Raw genomic sequence first — 18432 nt, 5'->3', positions numbered from 1 at the left:
AAAAAGCTTGCTCATGAACACTGCTTAACTTTTTCCACTTGCTCTCAGAACTCAAGACTTCCTAAAGAATGTGCAACTATTTTCTTAAATTCAGAAGTAAAACCTAAAAATTTCCACATGTATATTCAACAGCCAAGTATTCCATTTCCTTAAAAATCCTATTTTGACTTGGTGGAAAAAACAAACATTGTTGTGTTAAGAAAATCCAAGTGTGTTTATTGGATTCAAACATATTTTGAAACATAATAGAAGAGTTGAAAGGTCCCTTTCTGGTTAGAGTGGGGATCCTACTTCTGGTGGTCATGAATTAGGCTGACTTCATTTAATGTATCTATTCCTGAAACACTTGTGAAGAGTCCAGACTTAAGAAACCTAAGCTTGTGTGTTAACTTAAAAATTCTGTGTTAACAGAATTCTTGTTTCATTGAAATGATTTTATTATTGGCTATGAATCTAGAAATACATTATCACAGAAGTTTTGACTGACTTTCAACTCTCAGAGATACTTGTCATTTTGTTTTTAATTTTCTTTCCTCCCCTTTACCCCAGAGAATGTTAGATGGCAAAAGACTGTCACTCAAGGGTAGCCCTTCTTCAGGTTTCCACACATCGTCCTGGCTCTGACATTTAATTTGTTTCTCTCTTTACTATGAAAGAACTGCAGACTCTGTCCTCTATGCCTATAACTCAGGAATCTGAACAAACGCTCAATGATATAACCTGGAATTTTCCTAAGAAGGGATTAAAAATAAAAAAGACCCAGAAGGCTAATCACCCAATGCCTTTGGTAGAAATGGTGCTCTCCTCCCGACCCCCAGATCCATTCTCCACGCTCCAAGAAGTTGACCTTTATGGACTATGTCACCCAGGTTCTCTTGACCTTTGGGTTTAAGATCAGGAGCAATGGGAGGTGCATCGGCAAAAAGTCAGAGAACGAGGGTCAGTGTATTCCCTCCCCATCCCCTTTGAGCTGGGTGGTAACAGATGCCCTTAATTGCTGGTCCCCAAAGTGCTTCAACATCCCCTTGGCTACCTTAACGCTGTCCACACCTCTGCAAATCACATCTTCATTAAACACTCTTCAGCTAAACCTTTAGACTGGCCTTCCTGCCAGGACCCTGCAAGATGCAATAAAAATTTATTCCAAACAGATACCAAGCAAACACTCATGTTTATTAATACAGGTTACATACATGTTTCAAAAAGAGAGAACATTAAAAACAGTGACATATTTTATAAGTACAGACTGATAATATAGTAATAATAGTCATATTGTCAGAGGTATTTTAATATATACAAACTGAATAAACAATGACAGTAAATTTCCACTGTTTTATGTAAAATGAATATAATAACTAATAAAATCAATGCTAGATTCTACTTATAATATGTACTTTAATATAAGTTATGGCATTTGGAAATAGTTTTTTCTTTTAAATAGGTAAGTATCTGCCTTGCAACTTTCTACTTTGTTTGTTTGATGTTCACATCTTTTCATATGGAAAAAACATTTCAACCTAATTTTCAAATCCTTTTGTCAACTCCATGAGGACTTTTGTACTTGATACTCATTACGGGGTTAAAAACTGCTTTTATAATCATCTTATTAACTACTAAGAAAAGTGAATGGAAAATGCCACCCATATCATATTTTCATAACTTAAAGAATACAAACTTTGATATGTTTAAAATGAAAAACTTTTTCTACAAACAGATAGTACAAACTAAGTCTCATCTCTCAATAACTTAAAGCTGTCGAACAATTTCAAAATACGCTTACTTGTAAAAGCTGTGTAAGTCCAAATTACAGAATCCCTCACTATTGACAGGCATCTTTAGATGTTCAGGGCTAAACTCCACCAACCGAAATGCTGCACATTAAATCAGAGAATCAGAGTTTATTTTCATAATCTCTGGCGAAAAAAAGAGGGTTTCAAAGCGCCTATTCTATACTGCACCGCAACCGATACAAGCGTGTGCATACACATACATATGTATACACACATATGTACAGTAAGTCACCTAAATATACCAAAAAGTGACATTGTTATTATTGTAGCACTATAAATACTGTCTTGGAATAACTGTTTTATATTCATTTATCCTTTTCTGTAAGTAACATATATGCTTAATGGCTCTTGTAAGAAGGAGGCATGCAAATCATACCATTTGTTATTTTAGATGGTAAAGTAAATACTTTTTGGCAGGGACTAATAGAATCCTCAGGTTATTTGCTCTTTTACCCTTTTCTGTTTAACCCACCAGCAGTCCCTTTCCCTAAGTTAACAGCTTTTTGTATATGCTGTTATTCAGGTTACTGGAGCAGGTATCCATTTTACTTGCCATCAACTGACCACTGCTGTTATAACTGCTGGGATCAGAACTTTCTTTGCAGCATAAGATACTGTAGAGGTACCTCTGGCACTCAGAGGAAGCATAATAGTAAATCAAGGGATCAATGCAACAACTTATGCTGCTGACACAGACACAGAGGAGGTAGGCGAAGTAGACGGCTTCTGTGGAGGGATTATGAGAAAGGAATGCATAATGCAGAATCAGGAGGACGTTTGTGGGTCCAAAGCAAATGATGAAGATGCAGAAAACAGCAGCTGACAAGAACAAAGCTCGGGACTTCTTGTTTCGGGTGGCAATTGTGGACGAGCTAAGACATTGGATGATAGACACATAACAGACTGTGGAAATGATCAACGGCACAAAAAAGAAGACAGCAGAGAAGGCTGAGAAGTAATACGCATAGTAGCCTTCGAGCAGGGTTTCATTGAGCACATCATGGCACGTGGTTATGTTGAGCCCTGGCACCTGGGTGGTTTGTTCCTTGAGGAGAAGAGGCACCACCCCGGAGATGGCCATAGCCCAGATGACCAGACAAGTGAAGGAAGCCCTCCCCAGAGTCCGCCAGGAGAGGGACTGCATGGGATACACCACAGCCAAGAACCGGTCAATGCTGATGACTGTCATGAGCATGATGGAGGCATACATGTTACAGTAAAACGCTGCCGTGACGAAGCGACACATTTCAGATCCAAATTTCCAATCACTTCCAGAAAAGTAGTAGCTGATCTTAAAGGGGAGTACAGACACAAACAGCACATCTGCTGTGGCCAGGTGTAACATATACACCACGGCAGGTTTCTTGATCTTCATTTTCAAGATGAACACGACGATGGCCATGATATTTAGAGGAAGGCTGACTACAAACACGCCAGTGTAGACAGAGGGGATAAAGAGAGTTAACCAAGCGCTGGTCAGATATCCTGAGGCATCTTTTGAGATGAACACCGGGGGTCGTTTTTGAAGAGGACTGCTTTGATTGATGGAGCTTAATCTGTCTTCAGTTAACCTGCTTTGATTTTTCTCCTCATCCTCATCCAGTAGGAATGGTTCATATCCATCATTGGAATTCCTCAGAAAAAATGACCGAGGAGCCGCAGAAGCATTTGTTGTTTTTAACTCTGAAAAGTTTTTTTAAAAACAGAAAATGAATTAAAATGGCCAAAGAGACAAGTAGAGAGTACATTCCACTTTTGCCTTTTGTTTTCTTAATAGGAGAGTAGGTGGTAAAGAGCAGGGGAAGCACAAAGGGATTACAGACTTTATTAGAGAATACTGTACAACATTATGTTTTGGCACAAGCAAACATGTTTAAAACTCTGCCCCTCTGAGAGACACAGGTGAATGATACGCTCTCAGAGATCTGGCCTGCAGATGTCAGGAGCAGTTGTACCTGACAGGAGGGAGAAAAGCAGTGATTTTGATACTATACTTTCTACACTAGCCACCATCTGTATAAAGGACTCACTCCCAGGCTATATGACTTCTCTTACCTCCATATGCACATTTTCTCCATTTAGTTTTCAGCACCTCTTGAAACTCAACTGGATGAGTTTTTCAATGGAAAAACCTACAGAAAGTTGAGGAGACCTCCTAAAGGTTATGGAGAGGCAAATTCAGAGTAGGACCGAGGGCTCCAATTGCTATGACCATTATCCAGGTGACAGTAGTTTCCCTCTAATATCTTTAGTTTGTCTACACAGTAGAATGTTCCAAATCTCTCATCACATTTGGGTCCAAACCACAGTGTCTTGAGTTATCTTCTAATATAACTACAAGGTACCTACGACCTGAGTCATCTTCCTGTCTCCTTCCTCAGCAGGTCAGTGGAGAAACAGGTATTCGAGGCCGATGGCCTTCCTCAGCTCAGTTCCAGAATGCAACATGCATCGAGCCAGATGCCAGGGCAACCAGACTCTTTTGAGTATCAACCAGAAGTCAAAATAAAGGCTCAGTTGCATCCTTCCTCATTTTATCACCTTCTTCCACCAAAAACATCTACTTGAAATGTTCATCAAAGAAATGCAACACTTAAGCCACTGGAATGCAACCAGCTTTCCTTTCCAAGAACTTTGCTAAAATTCTGACATTAAGAACCTTTGTTGGGCTTCTAAAGCTGGGGAGTAGGGAGAAAAACCCCACGGGGGGAGGGGGGAAGGGCAAGGTCTCTATCACTGGGAGTGTTCACAACAAAGGCTGGACATACATATCAAGGAAAAGTAATGTTAGAGACTAAAAACTGGCTAGAAATGGGATAAGTGGAGTGAATTTTCAAACTTTTGATTTTGTTTTTCAGTAGGGGAACCTTCCTTCTGACAAAAACTTAGAGAGAGGCATAATGCAATAAAAGAGACAGTTCTGATTCTGCTGTGGCTCTGTAAGGTCCTACCAGACCCAACCATCTCTTAGAATAAAATTACAAACTCTGGAGTAAAATTACAAATCCCTTCACTCTCAAATCAATGACCTGAAGGCATTTAGGTTCACAGAGTAGAGCTGGGGAGGGGAGGAAAGAATCTTAAAAGAAAGGATGGTACCCAGTGAGTTTCTCGTTTCTAGTGGCTTTTAGCTTGAGAGAAGGTCAACATCAGTGCCATAAAGGATGGCTAAGACTCAGATAGAAATCCCAGTCTTTCTGGCCTGAGGAACCAGAGGGCAGAGTTCAGCTGAATCACAGACAATGGAAAGTAAAGAGAGATTCCCAGAAAGGGACAACCTTAAATTCCAATGTAAATTCTGCCCCAGGCTTTGGGTGAGTCTTCAACTAGGCTTGTACAGGGAAAATGCAAAGCAGCTCTGCTAAAGATAAAAGAACAGAACTGCTACTTGAAATTTTTGCTCATGAGGGAGTTTGCAGTTTTAGTTCAACAAAATTAACGGCCTGCTAAAGCAAAAACACCAAAATTCTTTGGAAGAATAAAACAAAATACAGTCTTTACTGTATAACAATGTCCAGCATACAATCTAAAATAACTTGATATTAAAAGAATCAGAAAGTGTGACCCAGTCTCAAAAACAAAACAAAACAATTCAAACCAATCCCAAGATGACCCAGATGTTGAAAGTAGCAGATAAGAATTTTAAAGGAGGGGCCGGCCAGGTGGCTTAGGCAGTTAGAGCTCCATGCTCCTAACTCCACAGGCTACCGGTTCGATTCCCACATGGGCCAGTGGGCTCTCAACCACAAGGTTGCCAGTTCAATTCCTCGAGTCCCGCAAGGGATGGAGGGCTCCGCCCCCTGCAACTAAGATTGAACACGGCACCTTAAGTTGAGCTGCTGCTTAGCTCCCGGATGGCTCAGTTGATTGCAGCATGTCCTCTCAGCCACAAGGTTGCCAGTTTGACTCCCGCAAGGGATGGCGGACTGTGCCCCATGCAACTAGCAACAGCAACTGGACCTGGAGCTGAGCTGTGCCTTCCACAACTAAGACTGAAAGGACAACAACTCGAAGCTGAACTAAGATTGAAAGGACAACAACTTGACTTGGGAAAAAAAAGAAAAGTCCTGGAAGTACACACTGTTCTCCAATAAAGTCCTGTTCTCCTTCCCCAATAAAAGAATTTTAAAGGATGTATTACAACGATGCTCAATGAAGTGAAGAAAAATATTTCATTGAAATGGATGAAAAGAAAAATGGAAAATATCAGCAAAGAAACCAATCAATAGAAATTCTAGAACCAGAAAATAAAATATGATAAATTGGCATCTATTTCCAAAATGAAGAGCAAAGCTAGAGTAGTATCAACTAAGAGACAGTAGCAGAACAGGGCCTGGCAGTGAAAGGGTGAGATCAAACTACCTCAGCAAAGTCATGATTGGGCCCCTGAGGGTGAAGGGGTGGCTAAGCAGGGGATCTGTCACAGGGAAAGGACAAATGTTTCTAGTGACGAGCCTCTGAGTACACAGATACGTGTAGATTGTTCAAGGGTAAGAAACTGTTCTTATTCATCTTTGAGTCTCCAGCATCCTGTACATGGTAGGTGCTCCTTAAATTAGCTTTTAATCACAGATTTGCGTTCTAATATTGGCTCTGGCAGGAGTCACTTAACCTTTCTGAACGCAGTCTCAGAATCATTAAAATAGAATTCCAACCAACGCGTGTCTAGCCTACAAATCTGGCAGCCAGAAGCACCCTGTGTGAAGCTGAACATGCATTCACTTTGTAAACTATAAAAATTAATCAGCGTAAGAAATCATTATCTTTCCCCTCTCACTTCAATGTAGCTTGCTTTTAGACTCAATTGTTTGCCCATTCTTGATTATTTTGAACTAAAATGGAATCTAGGCTGTTCTGGCTTAGTTTTTCAGGAGGATGAGGGACATGAACAGGTTGTAAAGTGTATAGTGCCAGCATTCAGAGCTGTGAATCAAATTTCAAATTCACAGTCTCTTCCAGAAGCATCACTTCCTTCCCTTTGTGATGTATCTAACTTACTCTGTGTGTATCTTGACCTATCACATGGAGGCCTTGACACTGGTATTGACAGCCCCTGCCCCCACGCCTCCGGATGTGAGGCTACCCTCAAGATCTTAACGGATACAACTGGATACAACTGTGGGAGCTGAAAGAAAAGAATGAATGGCTTCTAGCATTTTAATACCACAAAGACATGTGTCCTTAAAGTCCTTGAAAACGGTGAGCCAGAGAAACATTAAAATAACACAATTCTCAGCAGTTTTGGGAAACTCGCCAGAATAAGGATTTTCATCATGCATGGAAGGGAAAAAGTATGTGCATGCATCAAGACACTACCTAGGAGTGAAACAATTTGAAAACTACTGAATACTCATAACCAAGCTTCTTAGACACAATCTTGGGCTGAAAACAAAACTCTCACTAGGCTTTACTTTATATTTAGTGCTTTGGCAATAAGTACTTGTTTTCAAAAATTTCTTCCCTGGTTAGGCCTTCTTGGGAAGTCTGGTGTAGAGGGCAAAAACACTAATACCCACCGAAACATGAAATTTTTATAGGCTGGAGCCCACAAAACACATAATCTATTGATTATTGCCCAAGGTGTCACCTTTTCTTGTCACTACAGTTTTGATATTCTGAAAGTTTTTGTGGCATTAAAGAATGCCAGCAAATTTGTTTTTTGGTTAAGTATGTACCAGCATCAAAAAAAGAATAAAATCACTTCTAGATGATTAGATATATCCCAGTAGCTCAAGCCCCTTAGGCTGAAATTCGAGTTTGAGTATCACTTTTCCTTCAGTCCTAGTGCAGCTCACAGGTCAAGAAAGGGCCTGTCAGCGGGCCAAAAGTGCTTGTGATTCATCTGTGTTTTGTTGTTCAACTATGGTTTCACACACAAAAAAGCAGATTAGGTCCTCAAATCAATTCTCATACTTCTTTCTAAGTTTCACTTAATTTCGGTTTCTCTAAATGACTCTAAAGTAGTGTTGTTATTGAATATATTATTAATTAGCATATTGCTAAATAGCTTCAATATGGACTGTCTAGCGCTAGAGATTTAAAAACACTAGTAAGTCAGGCCGTGTGTTTTCTGACTTTGATGAGATCTGGCCTGGAAGCAGATTGGTGACTAGATACTTCCTGGGATTTACACCATGCCAGCCTTGGATCTGACTCAGGGCTCTTCCCTGTAGGCTTTTTGGGAATTAGCAAAGCAGAAGCCCCAGGACATTGCCCACATTTGCACACAGAGCAGGATAGTCGTACCCTACCCTGCACTTCTCCACAAATGAATCATCACTACAAGCTAAAGAGAAATACAGACGAGGATGATGGAAACATAACAGAAACATAGTAACTCCATCAAAGGGAAAAGGGCAGCATCATTGGAATGTTCCAATGCCTCAAATGGAAACAAACACCATTTTCCAGTGGAAAGAACCAAGGCTCCTTAAAGAAATGGCTGGTCCCAGATCTGGGGTAGGAAATACACAAGATGAGCCTTGAACATCCTCAGAGAATATTAGGATCAGATTAGAAAGACTCTGGAGTCAATCTGAAAGGGATCCCACTGGCCAAGGTGTGACAGTTAATCAAAAGAATAATGATGGAAATGCACTGAAGCATTTGAAACATGTCATATATGTTGAGATTCATGAGTTCATAATGATACTCAAAGGAAAATAAAACATGTTTGGTCACCTTTGGAAGAAATTAGGGGATCCAGTCTAAAAAATTGATAAAGGCAAGATGCAAGCATTGTATTCTGCCATTTGTATGTAAACACTATTTCAGGGAAACCAAATAGTCAATGAGAGAAGAAAGTTCTTTACAAAGTAATTCCAGCTTATAAACACAGACAGTTTAACAGAGTTAGAAAAGCATCATTTTGAAGCTTGTAGTGAAATAATGGATTTAGTTCAATGATTATCAGTAGTTGCCAAAACTCTTAGGTGAAAGGGTGATGGGAGAACTTTATAACCGCTGGACCAAGCTGACAATACCTGAATCCACTTGAGTAATCCTAAAATCTCAGAAAGAGAGACAATGTGGCGGTGATGTAGTAGGAAGTACACAGCACCACTGCTGAGGTAATCTTGCAAAAAACCAAACCTGTGTTTGATTATGTCTCTAAATGCACCTATCACATTACAGGAAATGGTGAGGACACATGAACCTGTTGAACAAAACCTTGCAAGATGCAGCTGGCCAGATCTAGTATGTAGGGAAGTCTGTAAGACAAACGACCCACTTTCACTGACAAATAAGCAGCAATAAAAAAAGAGGAGGGGGAAAGGTATAGATTAAAAGAGACTTAAGAGACATATCAACCAAATGTAACGGTGGGCCTTCTTTGATCTTGATTTGAATAAACCAACTGTAAAAAGGCATTTATGATACAATCAGTAAAATTTGAACAGTGATTGAATAGTACATGTTAAGAAATTGTTGTTCTCCTCTTCCCGAAAGCAGCCTGAGATGACCTCTGAAAACGGTTCGCTATTTGCTTGACCCACAGAATCCCACAAAACCACGTAAATCAAGAGGTTCAAATCTATGGGTTCATTTTAAGGACCCTGGTGAAACTGCCCAGGCCATCGGGGGTATGCATATCCAAAAAGCCACCAAGTATCTAAAGGATGTCATGTTACAAAAGCAACGTGTGCCATTCCATCATTACAATGGTGGAGTTGGGAGGTGTGGCCAGGCCAAACAGTGGGGTTGGACGCAGGGTCGGTGGTCCAAAAAGGGTGCAAAAATTTTACTGCACGTGCTTCAAAATGCAGAGAGTAATGCTGAACTTAAGGGTTTAAATGTAGACTCTCTGGTCATTGAGCAGAGCCAGGTTAACAAAGCTCCCAGGATGTGGCACAGAACTTACAGAGCTCGTGAGCGGGTCCACCCATACATGAGCTCCCCTTGCCACACTGAGTCGGTCCTCACTGGAAAAGAGCGGATTGGTCCTAAACCAGAAGAGAGGGTGCACAGAAGAAAAAGATCTCCCAGAAGAAACTGAAGAAACAAAAACTTATGGCCTGAGAGTAAACTCAGCATCAAATAAATGCTACTAAAAGGAAAAAAAGAAATTTTGTTCTTTTTCAAGGTGTTATAATGATATTGTGACTATGTGAAAATAAGAGTTCTTATCTCTAAGAATATATGATGACATATTTATAGATGAAATGATATGTCTGACATTTGCTTTAAAAATTCTCCAGTTCAGGGAGGAGGAAAATGAGGGTACAGATGAAATAAGATATTTGGGGGAGGGGTGTAATTAACGTGTTCATTTTGGGATATGTTTGAAAATTTCCATTTAAAAACAAAACAAAACGGAAAAAAACGTAATTTTTTTGCATATTTTCTTGCCACTAGAAACTAAGGAAAGGGTTTTTGCTTTTGTTTTTCCTTTGTATTAGTTTTGAAGGGGAAAAAATTCTTGAATGTTTGTGTGAACACAGTTTTTTACATTTAGAGAATTCATTTTATTCCAACTCTTCAAAGGCTTTTCTGGAATATGGAAGAATTAGTGTATGAAAAACATTTAACGTTTGTTGTGCATCTACTATGTGCCAGGTACTTCACTTACCTTACCTCATGTAGCGCTGACATTTTTATGAAATAAACCTTATAATTCTCACTTTATGTACAACGTGGAGGAACAGAGAGGCTAAGTAACTAATCCAAAGTTTGGCTTTTGGCTTCAAGGAGGCCAAAGTGCAACTTTCTTGGGTGGTCCCGGATCCGGGTTCGTCTGACACCAGCTGCCTCCACCATGCTGCTGACGTTCAGCCCCCAGGAGATCAAAGTCATATACCTGAGATGCACTGGGGGGGATGTCGGTGCCATATCTGCCCTGGCCACCAAGACTGGGCCCCTGGGTCTGTTTCCCAAAAAGGTTGGTGATGATATTACCACAGCAACCAGTGATTGGAAGGGTCTGAGGATTACAGTGAAAGTGACCGTTCAGAACAGACAGGGCCAGACTGAAATGGTACCTTCTGCCTCTGACCTGATCATCAAAGACCTCAAAGAACCGCTGAGAAACAGAAAGAAGCAAAAACAACATTAAGCACCGTGGAAATATCACTTTTGATGAGGTTATTAACACTGCCTGACGGATGTAGCAGCAATTTTTAGCTAGAGAACTCTTTGGAACCACTAAAGAGATCTTGGGGACTGCAATCTGTGGGCTGCAATGTTGATGGCTGCCAGCTTCATGACATCATAGGTGACATCAACAGTGGCACCAGGGAATGCCTGGCTAGTTAAGGACGGCAAAGGAAAATATTTCAATTCAAGATCATTTGATAATGGCAAAAACAAACAAACAACAACAACACAAAGTCACAGTCTATACATGAAGGAGCCAAGATTTGAACCTAGATATGCCTGGTCCCAAAGCTCATACCCTTTGAAACACACCATACTACCCTGTCTCTTTAAAAAACTTGTGAATTTAGGACCTCCTCTTGAAAGAGTACTAAATTTTTTTTTTTTTTTTAAGGAGGCCACAGCTCACAGTGGCCCTTGTGGGGATCAAATCGGCAACTCTGGGGTTATTAGCACTGCGCTCTAACCGGCCACCCCTACTTTTTTTTTTTTTTTAAAGAATTTCACCAAACAAATGAATCTGCCCATCCTTTTAACTGTAGCAGGCAGTACACGGCCATGTGCATGTATAACTTAAGTGGGGGATGCCCCCCCCGCTGTTCCCTAGGAAGTCAGCAGTCTTGCTGAGCTTGGCAACACACCAACTACACATACCAACCACCCAGCCCTCACAGACTGGACATATGTCGTAGAGGGACATTTAAGGACAACATGGAAACACAAATCTTTAAAATATTGTTCAAGATCAAACGGAAGCAAGCTCAGTAAGTGGACAAGAATCTCTGCTGCAAAAGAGATTAACGGTAAAAGCCAGAATTAAAGGTAGAAGAAGGTAAACACTGACAGCACAGTTAAGAGGCTGCCAGTATCAGAGGCTGCCTCCCCTCCTATCCCACATCCTGGAGGGGCTTTCAAGCAAACCTAGGAGGAAGCTGGCAAAGGGGAGGTTACAAGGAAGTACCACCTAAAGACAACGAGAAAGTGTAATTGCCAGTGCACCCAAGGCCATCGCAGGCACAAAGATGACCTGAGGGAAATGTGGGGGACCCTTGCTTGGAGCCTCCCGAAGGCCAGGGCCTGACACGTGAGGGTAGGACACTAGCAGGCTTCTATCTGTGAACTACTCTGACTCCCTGGCTTTCCACCTTCCTCCAGGCCTGTGCTTCCCAAAAGTGACAGGCCTTGAGCTCAGTGTCCTGGGAGTGCTGCTCTCTGCTCTCCAAGACAGCAGGCTAAAATGAAAGCCAATGATGGTCATAATCACCAATTCCTCTGATACCGAGCTGTGTCCATCCCAACCCCACCCAAGTCCTATTGCAGTTTGTAAACCTCAACTCAAACAAAGGAGATTCCAGACATGATAAAAACAATCATTAACGACACTTCCTGGAAAGCAGAACTCTTCTGGTAAAGCAAACCAGACCTTCAATTCTGCTAACCAGGGCAAGTCACTGCACCTTCTGTGCTAGGTTTTAAGTGACGGTAGAGACGTGATAGTGGTTATGAAATCAATTTACTGGGTTGTAGTAAGAATTTAAAAAAACAGAATAATGTTGAAAATGCATATGGCAAAATTGAGTATTTTCTGGTGAAACTTTTGTTTCCTATCTATATATACACTATGATTGTCCATGAATATTTACTGCACACACGCACCTACTGTATCATAATGAAAACTGTATTTCTTACAGTTCTTACTGTGGTTAGCAAAAACACAAACTGGAAAACACTCTTTTACAATACTTTAACATCTGACTTATAATTCATCAAGACTTGACATATATCTAGATTATATAAATGTCCTTTTCTAAAGTTAAATAAGCTTCTTTTCAAGTGCTAATTACAGATTTTTCCTGTTATTTCAAAAGGCAGCTTCTTTTGAAAGCAAATGAAGAATGTATAAAGGGGGGCAGCCAGGTGGCTCAGTTGGTTAGAGCGTGAGCTCTGAACAACAGGGTTGCCAGTTCGATTCCTGCATGGGATGGTGGGCTGTGCCCCCTGCAACTAAAGATTGAAAATGGCGACTGGACTTGGAGCTGAGCTGCGCCCTCCACAACTAGATTGAAGGACAACAACTTGGAGCTGATGGGCCCTGGAAAAACACACTGTTCCCCAATAAAATTTATTTAAAAAAAATAAAAGAAAGAAAGAAAAAGAATGTATAAAGGCCTGTGATGGCCTTTTAAATGGCAAACTTCATGAGGTGCCTTGGGATGGAGGGAAAGGAGCGTAACTTCAGGGAGGTTTCTCCAAGTACATTACAAGGTCAACGTGGGAGAGGGTATTTGAGGGAAATGAAAGCTCAGATCCAGAAAAAAAATCTCAGCCTATAGACAGAGCTATTTATTCTGACAGTTCTAGGCCTAAGACCGAGAGGGCAAAAGGTAAAATGAAAGAAACCACAAAACAGGAAAACAAGTAAAATTCTGAATGCTGAAACTGCAGTGTCCTCAATACTAGCATCATAGTTAAAACTAAAGCAAGGCCGTGGTTCTTAATGACTCTTCTAAGGTGTTTCTGTGAGTATCCCGCAGCTAAGGGGGAACCCAGGAGCTCATGAAAACGAGTTCAAGGGCGGTTCCCAGGCACAAAAGGCCACTTACTGTATGACTCCATTTATAGGGAATATGGAGAAGAGTTAAATCCATAGAGATAAAAAGAAAATTAGTGGTTGCTAGGGGGAGGGGAATAGGGGTTGAGTGCTTAATCGGTGCAGGGTTTGCTTTTGGGGTGATGACAATTTTTTGGAACTACACAGAGGTAGTAGTCGCACAATACTACAAATGTACTAAACAGTAGTAAATTGTATACTTTAAAATGGTAAATTTTATGGTATGTAAATTTTACCTCAATTTAAAAACTAAAGAGGAGAGAGAGAGAGAGAGGAAGGCAGATTGATTCAAGGGAAAAGAGGGATGTGTATACAAAATGAGAAGGGGAAGATTAGAAACGCAGGGTCCTGGTGACTCCAGTCTCAGTGGAAATCCAGCTTAAGGCTCAACTGAGTTCCAGTTTGTGAGGGTGATAAGAACAAAGGGGAGCTGACTGAGGGAGGAGGGAAGGGGCAGAGATACACAGGCAAGCCGATTGGCCAGAAGTACTTTGTAAAAGGAGCAAATTCAGAGCTGCTGAAAAACTGCAAGTTAGGGTTCACACCACACTGATCTGTCTAGACATAAAGGAGTGAGAAATGCTGAATTAGAAAGATGAAGGGAGGGGTGGAAATGAAACCAGCAGAGATGACATGAGCATATGCCTTGACAAAGGGCTGAGAATGCCTCGAAAATGCCCTCCACAAAGGAAGAAATGGATAAATTAGGAGAACCTACTATCTTGATATGTCCTTTAAAAATAAAGCCAAAACCACGAATGAATGAATGAATGAAAGGGAACGAAAAGGATAAAAGGGAGAATTATTTAAGATACTGGAGTAAAAAATTACTTGCTGGTTCATACGAAATTTGACTTTCACAGGTTCCTGGTCTGCTTAAAGCAAAATCACTATTCAGTTTTGCGTCTTTTGTTTGGCTTGAAGACCATAGTCTCTCAGTAACAGCCAATTAATTAACATTTATGATAAGGATCTATTTATAGCCTGTCTTATCATCTGTTTTCTAAAGTAAATGGCAGGATACCACAATCCATGCATAAATGTTTACTAAACACTTCCTTGTGCGAGGCCTGGGCTACTAAGCCAACAGAGTGCAGACTTTGCCTTCTAGGGGTACTGGGGAGCATAGTAGGGTTACTTTTCTACCGTAAGAGGGGCTGGGGGTCTGGATGGCTTCTTCTCTATAGGGGGTGGTAGAGAAAGACTGCATTTCTGAAAGACTTAGGAAAGACAGGCCTGTGGTCAAATCCCAGTTACACTCCTAACTAGACTTGTGACTTAAGTATGCTGGGTCTCATTTTCCTTACCTGTAGAATGGGGATAAAACCTACTCAAAGGGTTGTTATGAGGATAAATAAGAGTATGTGTAACGTACCTAAGCAGGGCGTTGGTTTAGGGCGTTCTTGATATAAGGTAGCTGGTTTTATTTATTTATTTATTTTAAAGGCAGCTGTTTTTAATTAAATGTGAACATGTAGGGTGTGGGAAGAACATTCTGGCCAGAGGGAGTAGCAGGGGGACAGAAGCCAGAAAAAGCATAGCTCCTTGGGGGAGGAACTAGAATGTGGGGCTGAAATACAGGTAATGTAATAGATTGTGTAATGGAGGGAGGATCTGTAATCGGGAAGCTGGACAGAGGCTGGGGACCCAACCACAAGAGGAGGGGCACCTCACTCTAAGCTAAGAAATTGGGCTTGATCCTGTGGGCAGGAGGGCAGCATGTGGAATCTCCCACCCAATCCCCTCTGCCACAGTCATTATCAGCCATTCTTGAACCCTTTCACACTCCAGATCCTTATACAATTTACAAATATCACCTCTGCGACACTGGCCCTCTTTGATGAAGGCAAGTCATCTCACTTAAATTGCCTGGACAATGAAATGTAAACTAGGTATTGAACCTATGAATTTCTCAATAAATATCTGCTGAGGGAACATCTGGTCTAGACTCCCTGGGGATAATGGCAGTTTATAATCTTAGCCAGGGAAATGACATACCCACAAAGTGACAATGCAGGAAATGCCAAAACGTGTGGGGACAAAAAGTCAAGAGTGCTTTGAGAAGCCTCAAATTGATGGGCCTGGCCAGCCCTGGAGGGGTTTCCTGTGGCTGGGGCCTCACAGCCTCTCTCATCACAGAGAGCTGATTATGACAGACATTGTTAAGAATTGCCAGTATATGATGATAATATAAAGGAGATTTATTTTTTATTAATGACTTAAAATGCTTTAAAGACAAGGCCCCACTTACTGCCTGCACCCAAAGCCCCCTCCTTCATTCGGAATTTTGGTACACAGTCTGAGCCTTAGTTAGCTTCACAATTGGCAAATGGGGATAAACACCAGACTAACAGCGTGTTTTGAGAGAGTGAAATGAGATCATCTGAAGGCCCAGGGTTTGACACAGAATATGGCACTTAATGTGTTCCTTTTCTTCTCTCATCTTTTTTCTTTCCCTCCCAAAGTTGTTCCAGAGTCCAGTATAGATAACGAATGTTTGCTCAGTTACTTTTCTGTCTACATCAGCATTGCATCTTAGCATGCACAATCTAAACTGATGAGAAAGTAAGAGGCGTGGCAGAAACGGCAGCCTTAACTTCACTCCCCATCAGGCCAAACATCTTCTTGGGGCGGCCGTGAGGAAAGATGACTACAATGGATGCAGCATTTATATAAACCTGTTCGCCACTACATCGTCCAATTCTCAAACAAAAATTTGTATTCTTCAGGGCTTGTCTGAGAATAAAATTCACTATACACAATTTTCCAGGAGACCTCACTGTTTCCCCCAACACTCCAAGAGCTAATGCTCAAGTTATTCACAGCAGGCTGGCTAGTTGCTGCAAAACTTTGAGCCTCTATCTGGGGCTCTTATTTTTCCCAAAGCATCACCTCAAAACTCATCCTGAGCAAAGATGGATAACAGAAAAAATGCTGTCTTTGTCACCTCTTAATCTTGTTGCATCCACACTATTTCCGGTCTGAAAACAATAAGAGTACACAATCTTTCACAAATAACAGAAAAAGAAAACCATCTAGAATTTTTTTCTTCATGAAGTGGCTGAAAGCTTAGAAAGTATTATTGCTATAAAGACATTAAAACATTCCCTCCCACCGCCTCCACTTTCTAACTAGTGTCTTTGCAGGCTAAAACCAACTTCTCTGCACTGTTTTTTTAAAGACGTTGGAAAATACATTAACTCCCTCAAGTAGCCGGATACTTAAAAGTACACTGCTGGGGGTAAATACATTCCAGTGAGCAATCTTCTCCTTGCAGCTGATCAGAAACCCAAATACTGAAATTCCACGGTGTCTGAGGGAGCCAGGTTCAGGGGAGGGATCTCTTTCCTCAACTCACTTGGGAGACTGGGTTCTAGGTAGCAAACAAACAAATCTCCCAACCACCACCATCACCACCACCACCGTCGCCCGGCGGCTATACTGTTATCATCACTCTACAACCCCAACTCGCACCATGAGCTCCTCCTGTACACAAGGCCCGTGCTGGGGCTACTGGTACTGTTTTCTACTAAAAGTGCCAAAAGACTGAATTTTTTCTCTACACCACTTTCCTCGCCTGTAAAATGTGCAAGAAAAACAATTCCAACAAAACAAAATTTCAGTAGGAGCGGTTCTCCACTTTATATTTAACAGGCCGTAACGTTTAGGTATTGGTGGAGCGACGTGAGACTTTCTTTTTGGGGTGGTCCTGGGAGAAACAGGCCATACAGTGACAACAAATGGAAGGAGGCTTCCCCAGGAAACCTGACCTCTGCTTCGTCCACATGCAACCCTGTGGAAGGCTCGTGCGTCCTCCAAAACCAAGTGTAAAGCGGCTTCAGCTGAGCCCGCGAAGCGGGGCGAGTGGGCTTATGGGCACGCCCCACCTGGGTATGATGACTGAGGCAGAATCTGGATCCCAGCCCAAACGCCTACTTTGCTTCTGGAGGAAACTGAAGCAGAAGGGGAGGTCAGGGGCATCCCTCCCCCCAAATAAAGCGCAACCTGTACCCACTTAGTCACCCAGCAGCGTCCCTCCTCCTCCCGCCCGCCCCAAGCCCGCGGAGGTCCCCTGCTGCCCGGCCGGAGGAGGGCAGGGAGGGAATACCAGGGGCCGCTCTCACCTGGCTTGCGGCCTCCGGTGCTGGCGGATAGCGGGGGGCTGCACAGACTGAGTCCCGCGGCGACGAGCAGCAGCAGCCGCCGCGGCCCCATTGTCCCAAGGCTCCGCGCGGTCCGCGCGGCGCTGCTCCAGGAGACTGTCCCCGCCTCTGGGAGGCTCGGGCTCTGTGCTTTCCCCCTCCTCCCGCCGGGTCCAGCAGCCCACTGGTACGAGAGGACCGGCAGATCGCTCACCGCGGGTCGGCAAAAGGAGAAAGCTCAGCGTTGCACCGCCGGTCGGCGTGTCTGGTGGCGTCCGGAGAGCTCAGAGCGCGGGGCGCGGGCTGGGCGGGGCGGGCGGACGCCAAGTGGCGGGAGCGGGGAAGGGCGCCCCCCGGCGCCGACTGCGCGCCTCGACTCGGTCGTCGGACCCCTCTCCCAGCCTGTCACTCCGCGGCGGCTGAGCTGTCCCCGGCGCTGGGCGCTGCTAAGCCCCTTGTCCGGTGCGCCTGCCTCCCTCATCCCTCCCCCGCGCCCCGCCCTGTCCCGGACTGCTAGCCACTGCCCCGCAGGGGAATCCAAACTAGACACTTTTCCCTAGGGGCGCCTTTGACCCTCTAAATATCAGTGACTCAGTCTGGCGGGGGCCTTGGAACCCGGCCGCGCGCCTGGGCGGCGGCCCCACTTGGCCTTTCATTACCCTCCGGGGGAGCAAAGACCTCTGCAGTGGACCTCCAAGCAGGGATGCGCTCCAGGGCACCGGCCGCCACGGCCCGGACACCCCATGCAAAGCGCCGGACCTCCCCCAGGAATTTGGAAATTCGAAATTTAGCTGAA

The 18432-nt window shown here is 42.9% G+C and overlaps 1 protein-coding gene and 1 pseudogene across 1 annotated transcript; one reads left to right on the top strand and one right to left on the bottom strand.

The window, feature by feature from the left end:
- Nucleotides 1-1152: 1152 nt before the first annotated feature.
- On the bottom strand, nt 1153-18126 carry F2R (coagulation factor II thrombin receptor). The gene is made up of 2 exons (XM_019728149.3): nt 17619-18126; nt 1153-3473 (listed from the first exon to the last, which is right to left on the bottom strand). Exons 1-2 carry the CDS (start codon nt 17707-17709, stop codon nt 2278-2280), a joined length of 1287 nt encoding a protein of 428 aa, XP_019583708.3. The 5' UTR covers nt 17710-18126; the 3' UTR covers nt 1153-2277.
- Nucleotides 10404-11178, top strand: LOC109445628 (large ribosomal subunit protein uL11 pseudogene; annotated as a pseudogene).
- Nucleotides 18127-18432: the final 306 nt, after the last annotated feature.

Source organism: Rhinolophus sinicus, chromosome 3 (genome assembly GCF_057876585.1).
Source record: "Rhinolophus sinicus isolate RSI-liver-muscle chromosome 3, RSI-T2T, whole genome shotgun sequence".
Taxonomy (NCBI): Eukaryota; Metazoa; Chordata; class Mammalia; order Chiroptera; family Rhinolophidae; genus Rhinolophus; species Rhinolophus sinicus.
Note: the sequence above shows the minus strand (reverse complement) of the source record. Positions and strands in the feature narration are given on the sequence as shown.

Excerpts from the sequence above, each read along its gene's own strand:
- F2R (XM_019728149.3), bottom strand. The coding sequence starts at position 17,709 with ATGGGGCCGCGGCGGCTGCTGCTGCTCGTCGCCGCGGGACTCAGTCTG. Across the intron at positions 3,474-17,618 it reads CACCGGAGGCCGCAAGCCAG|AGTTAAAAACAACAAATGCT; the intron begins GTGAGAGCGGCC and ends AAAACTTTTCAG.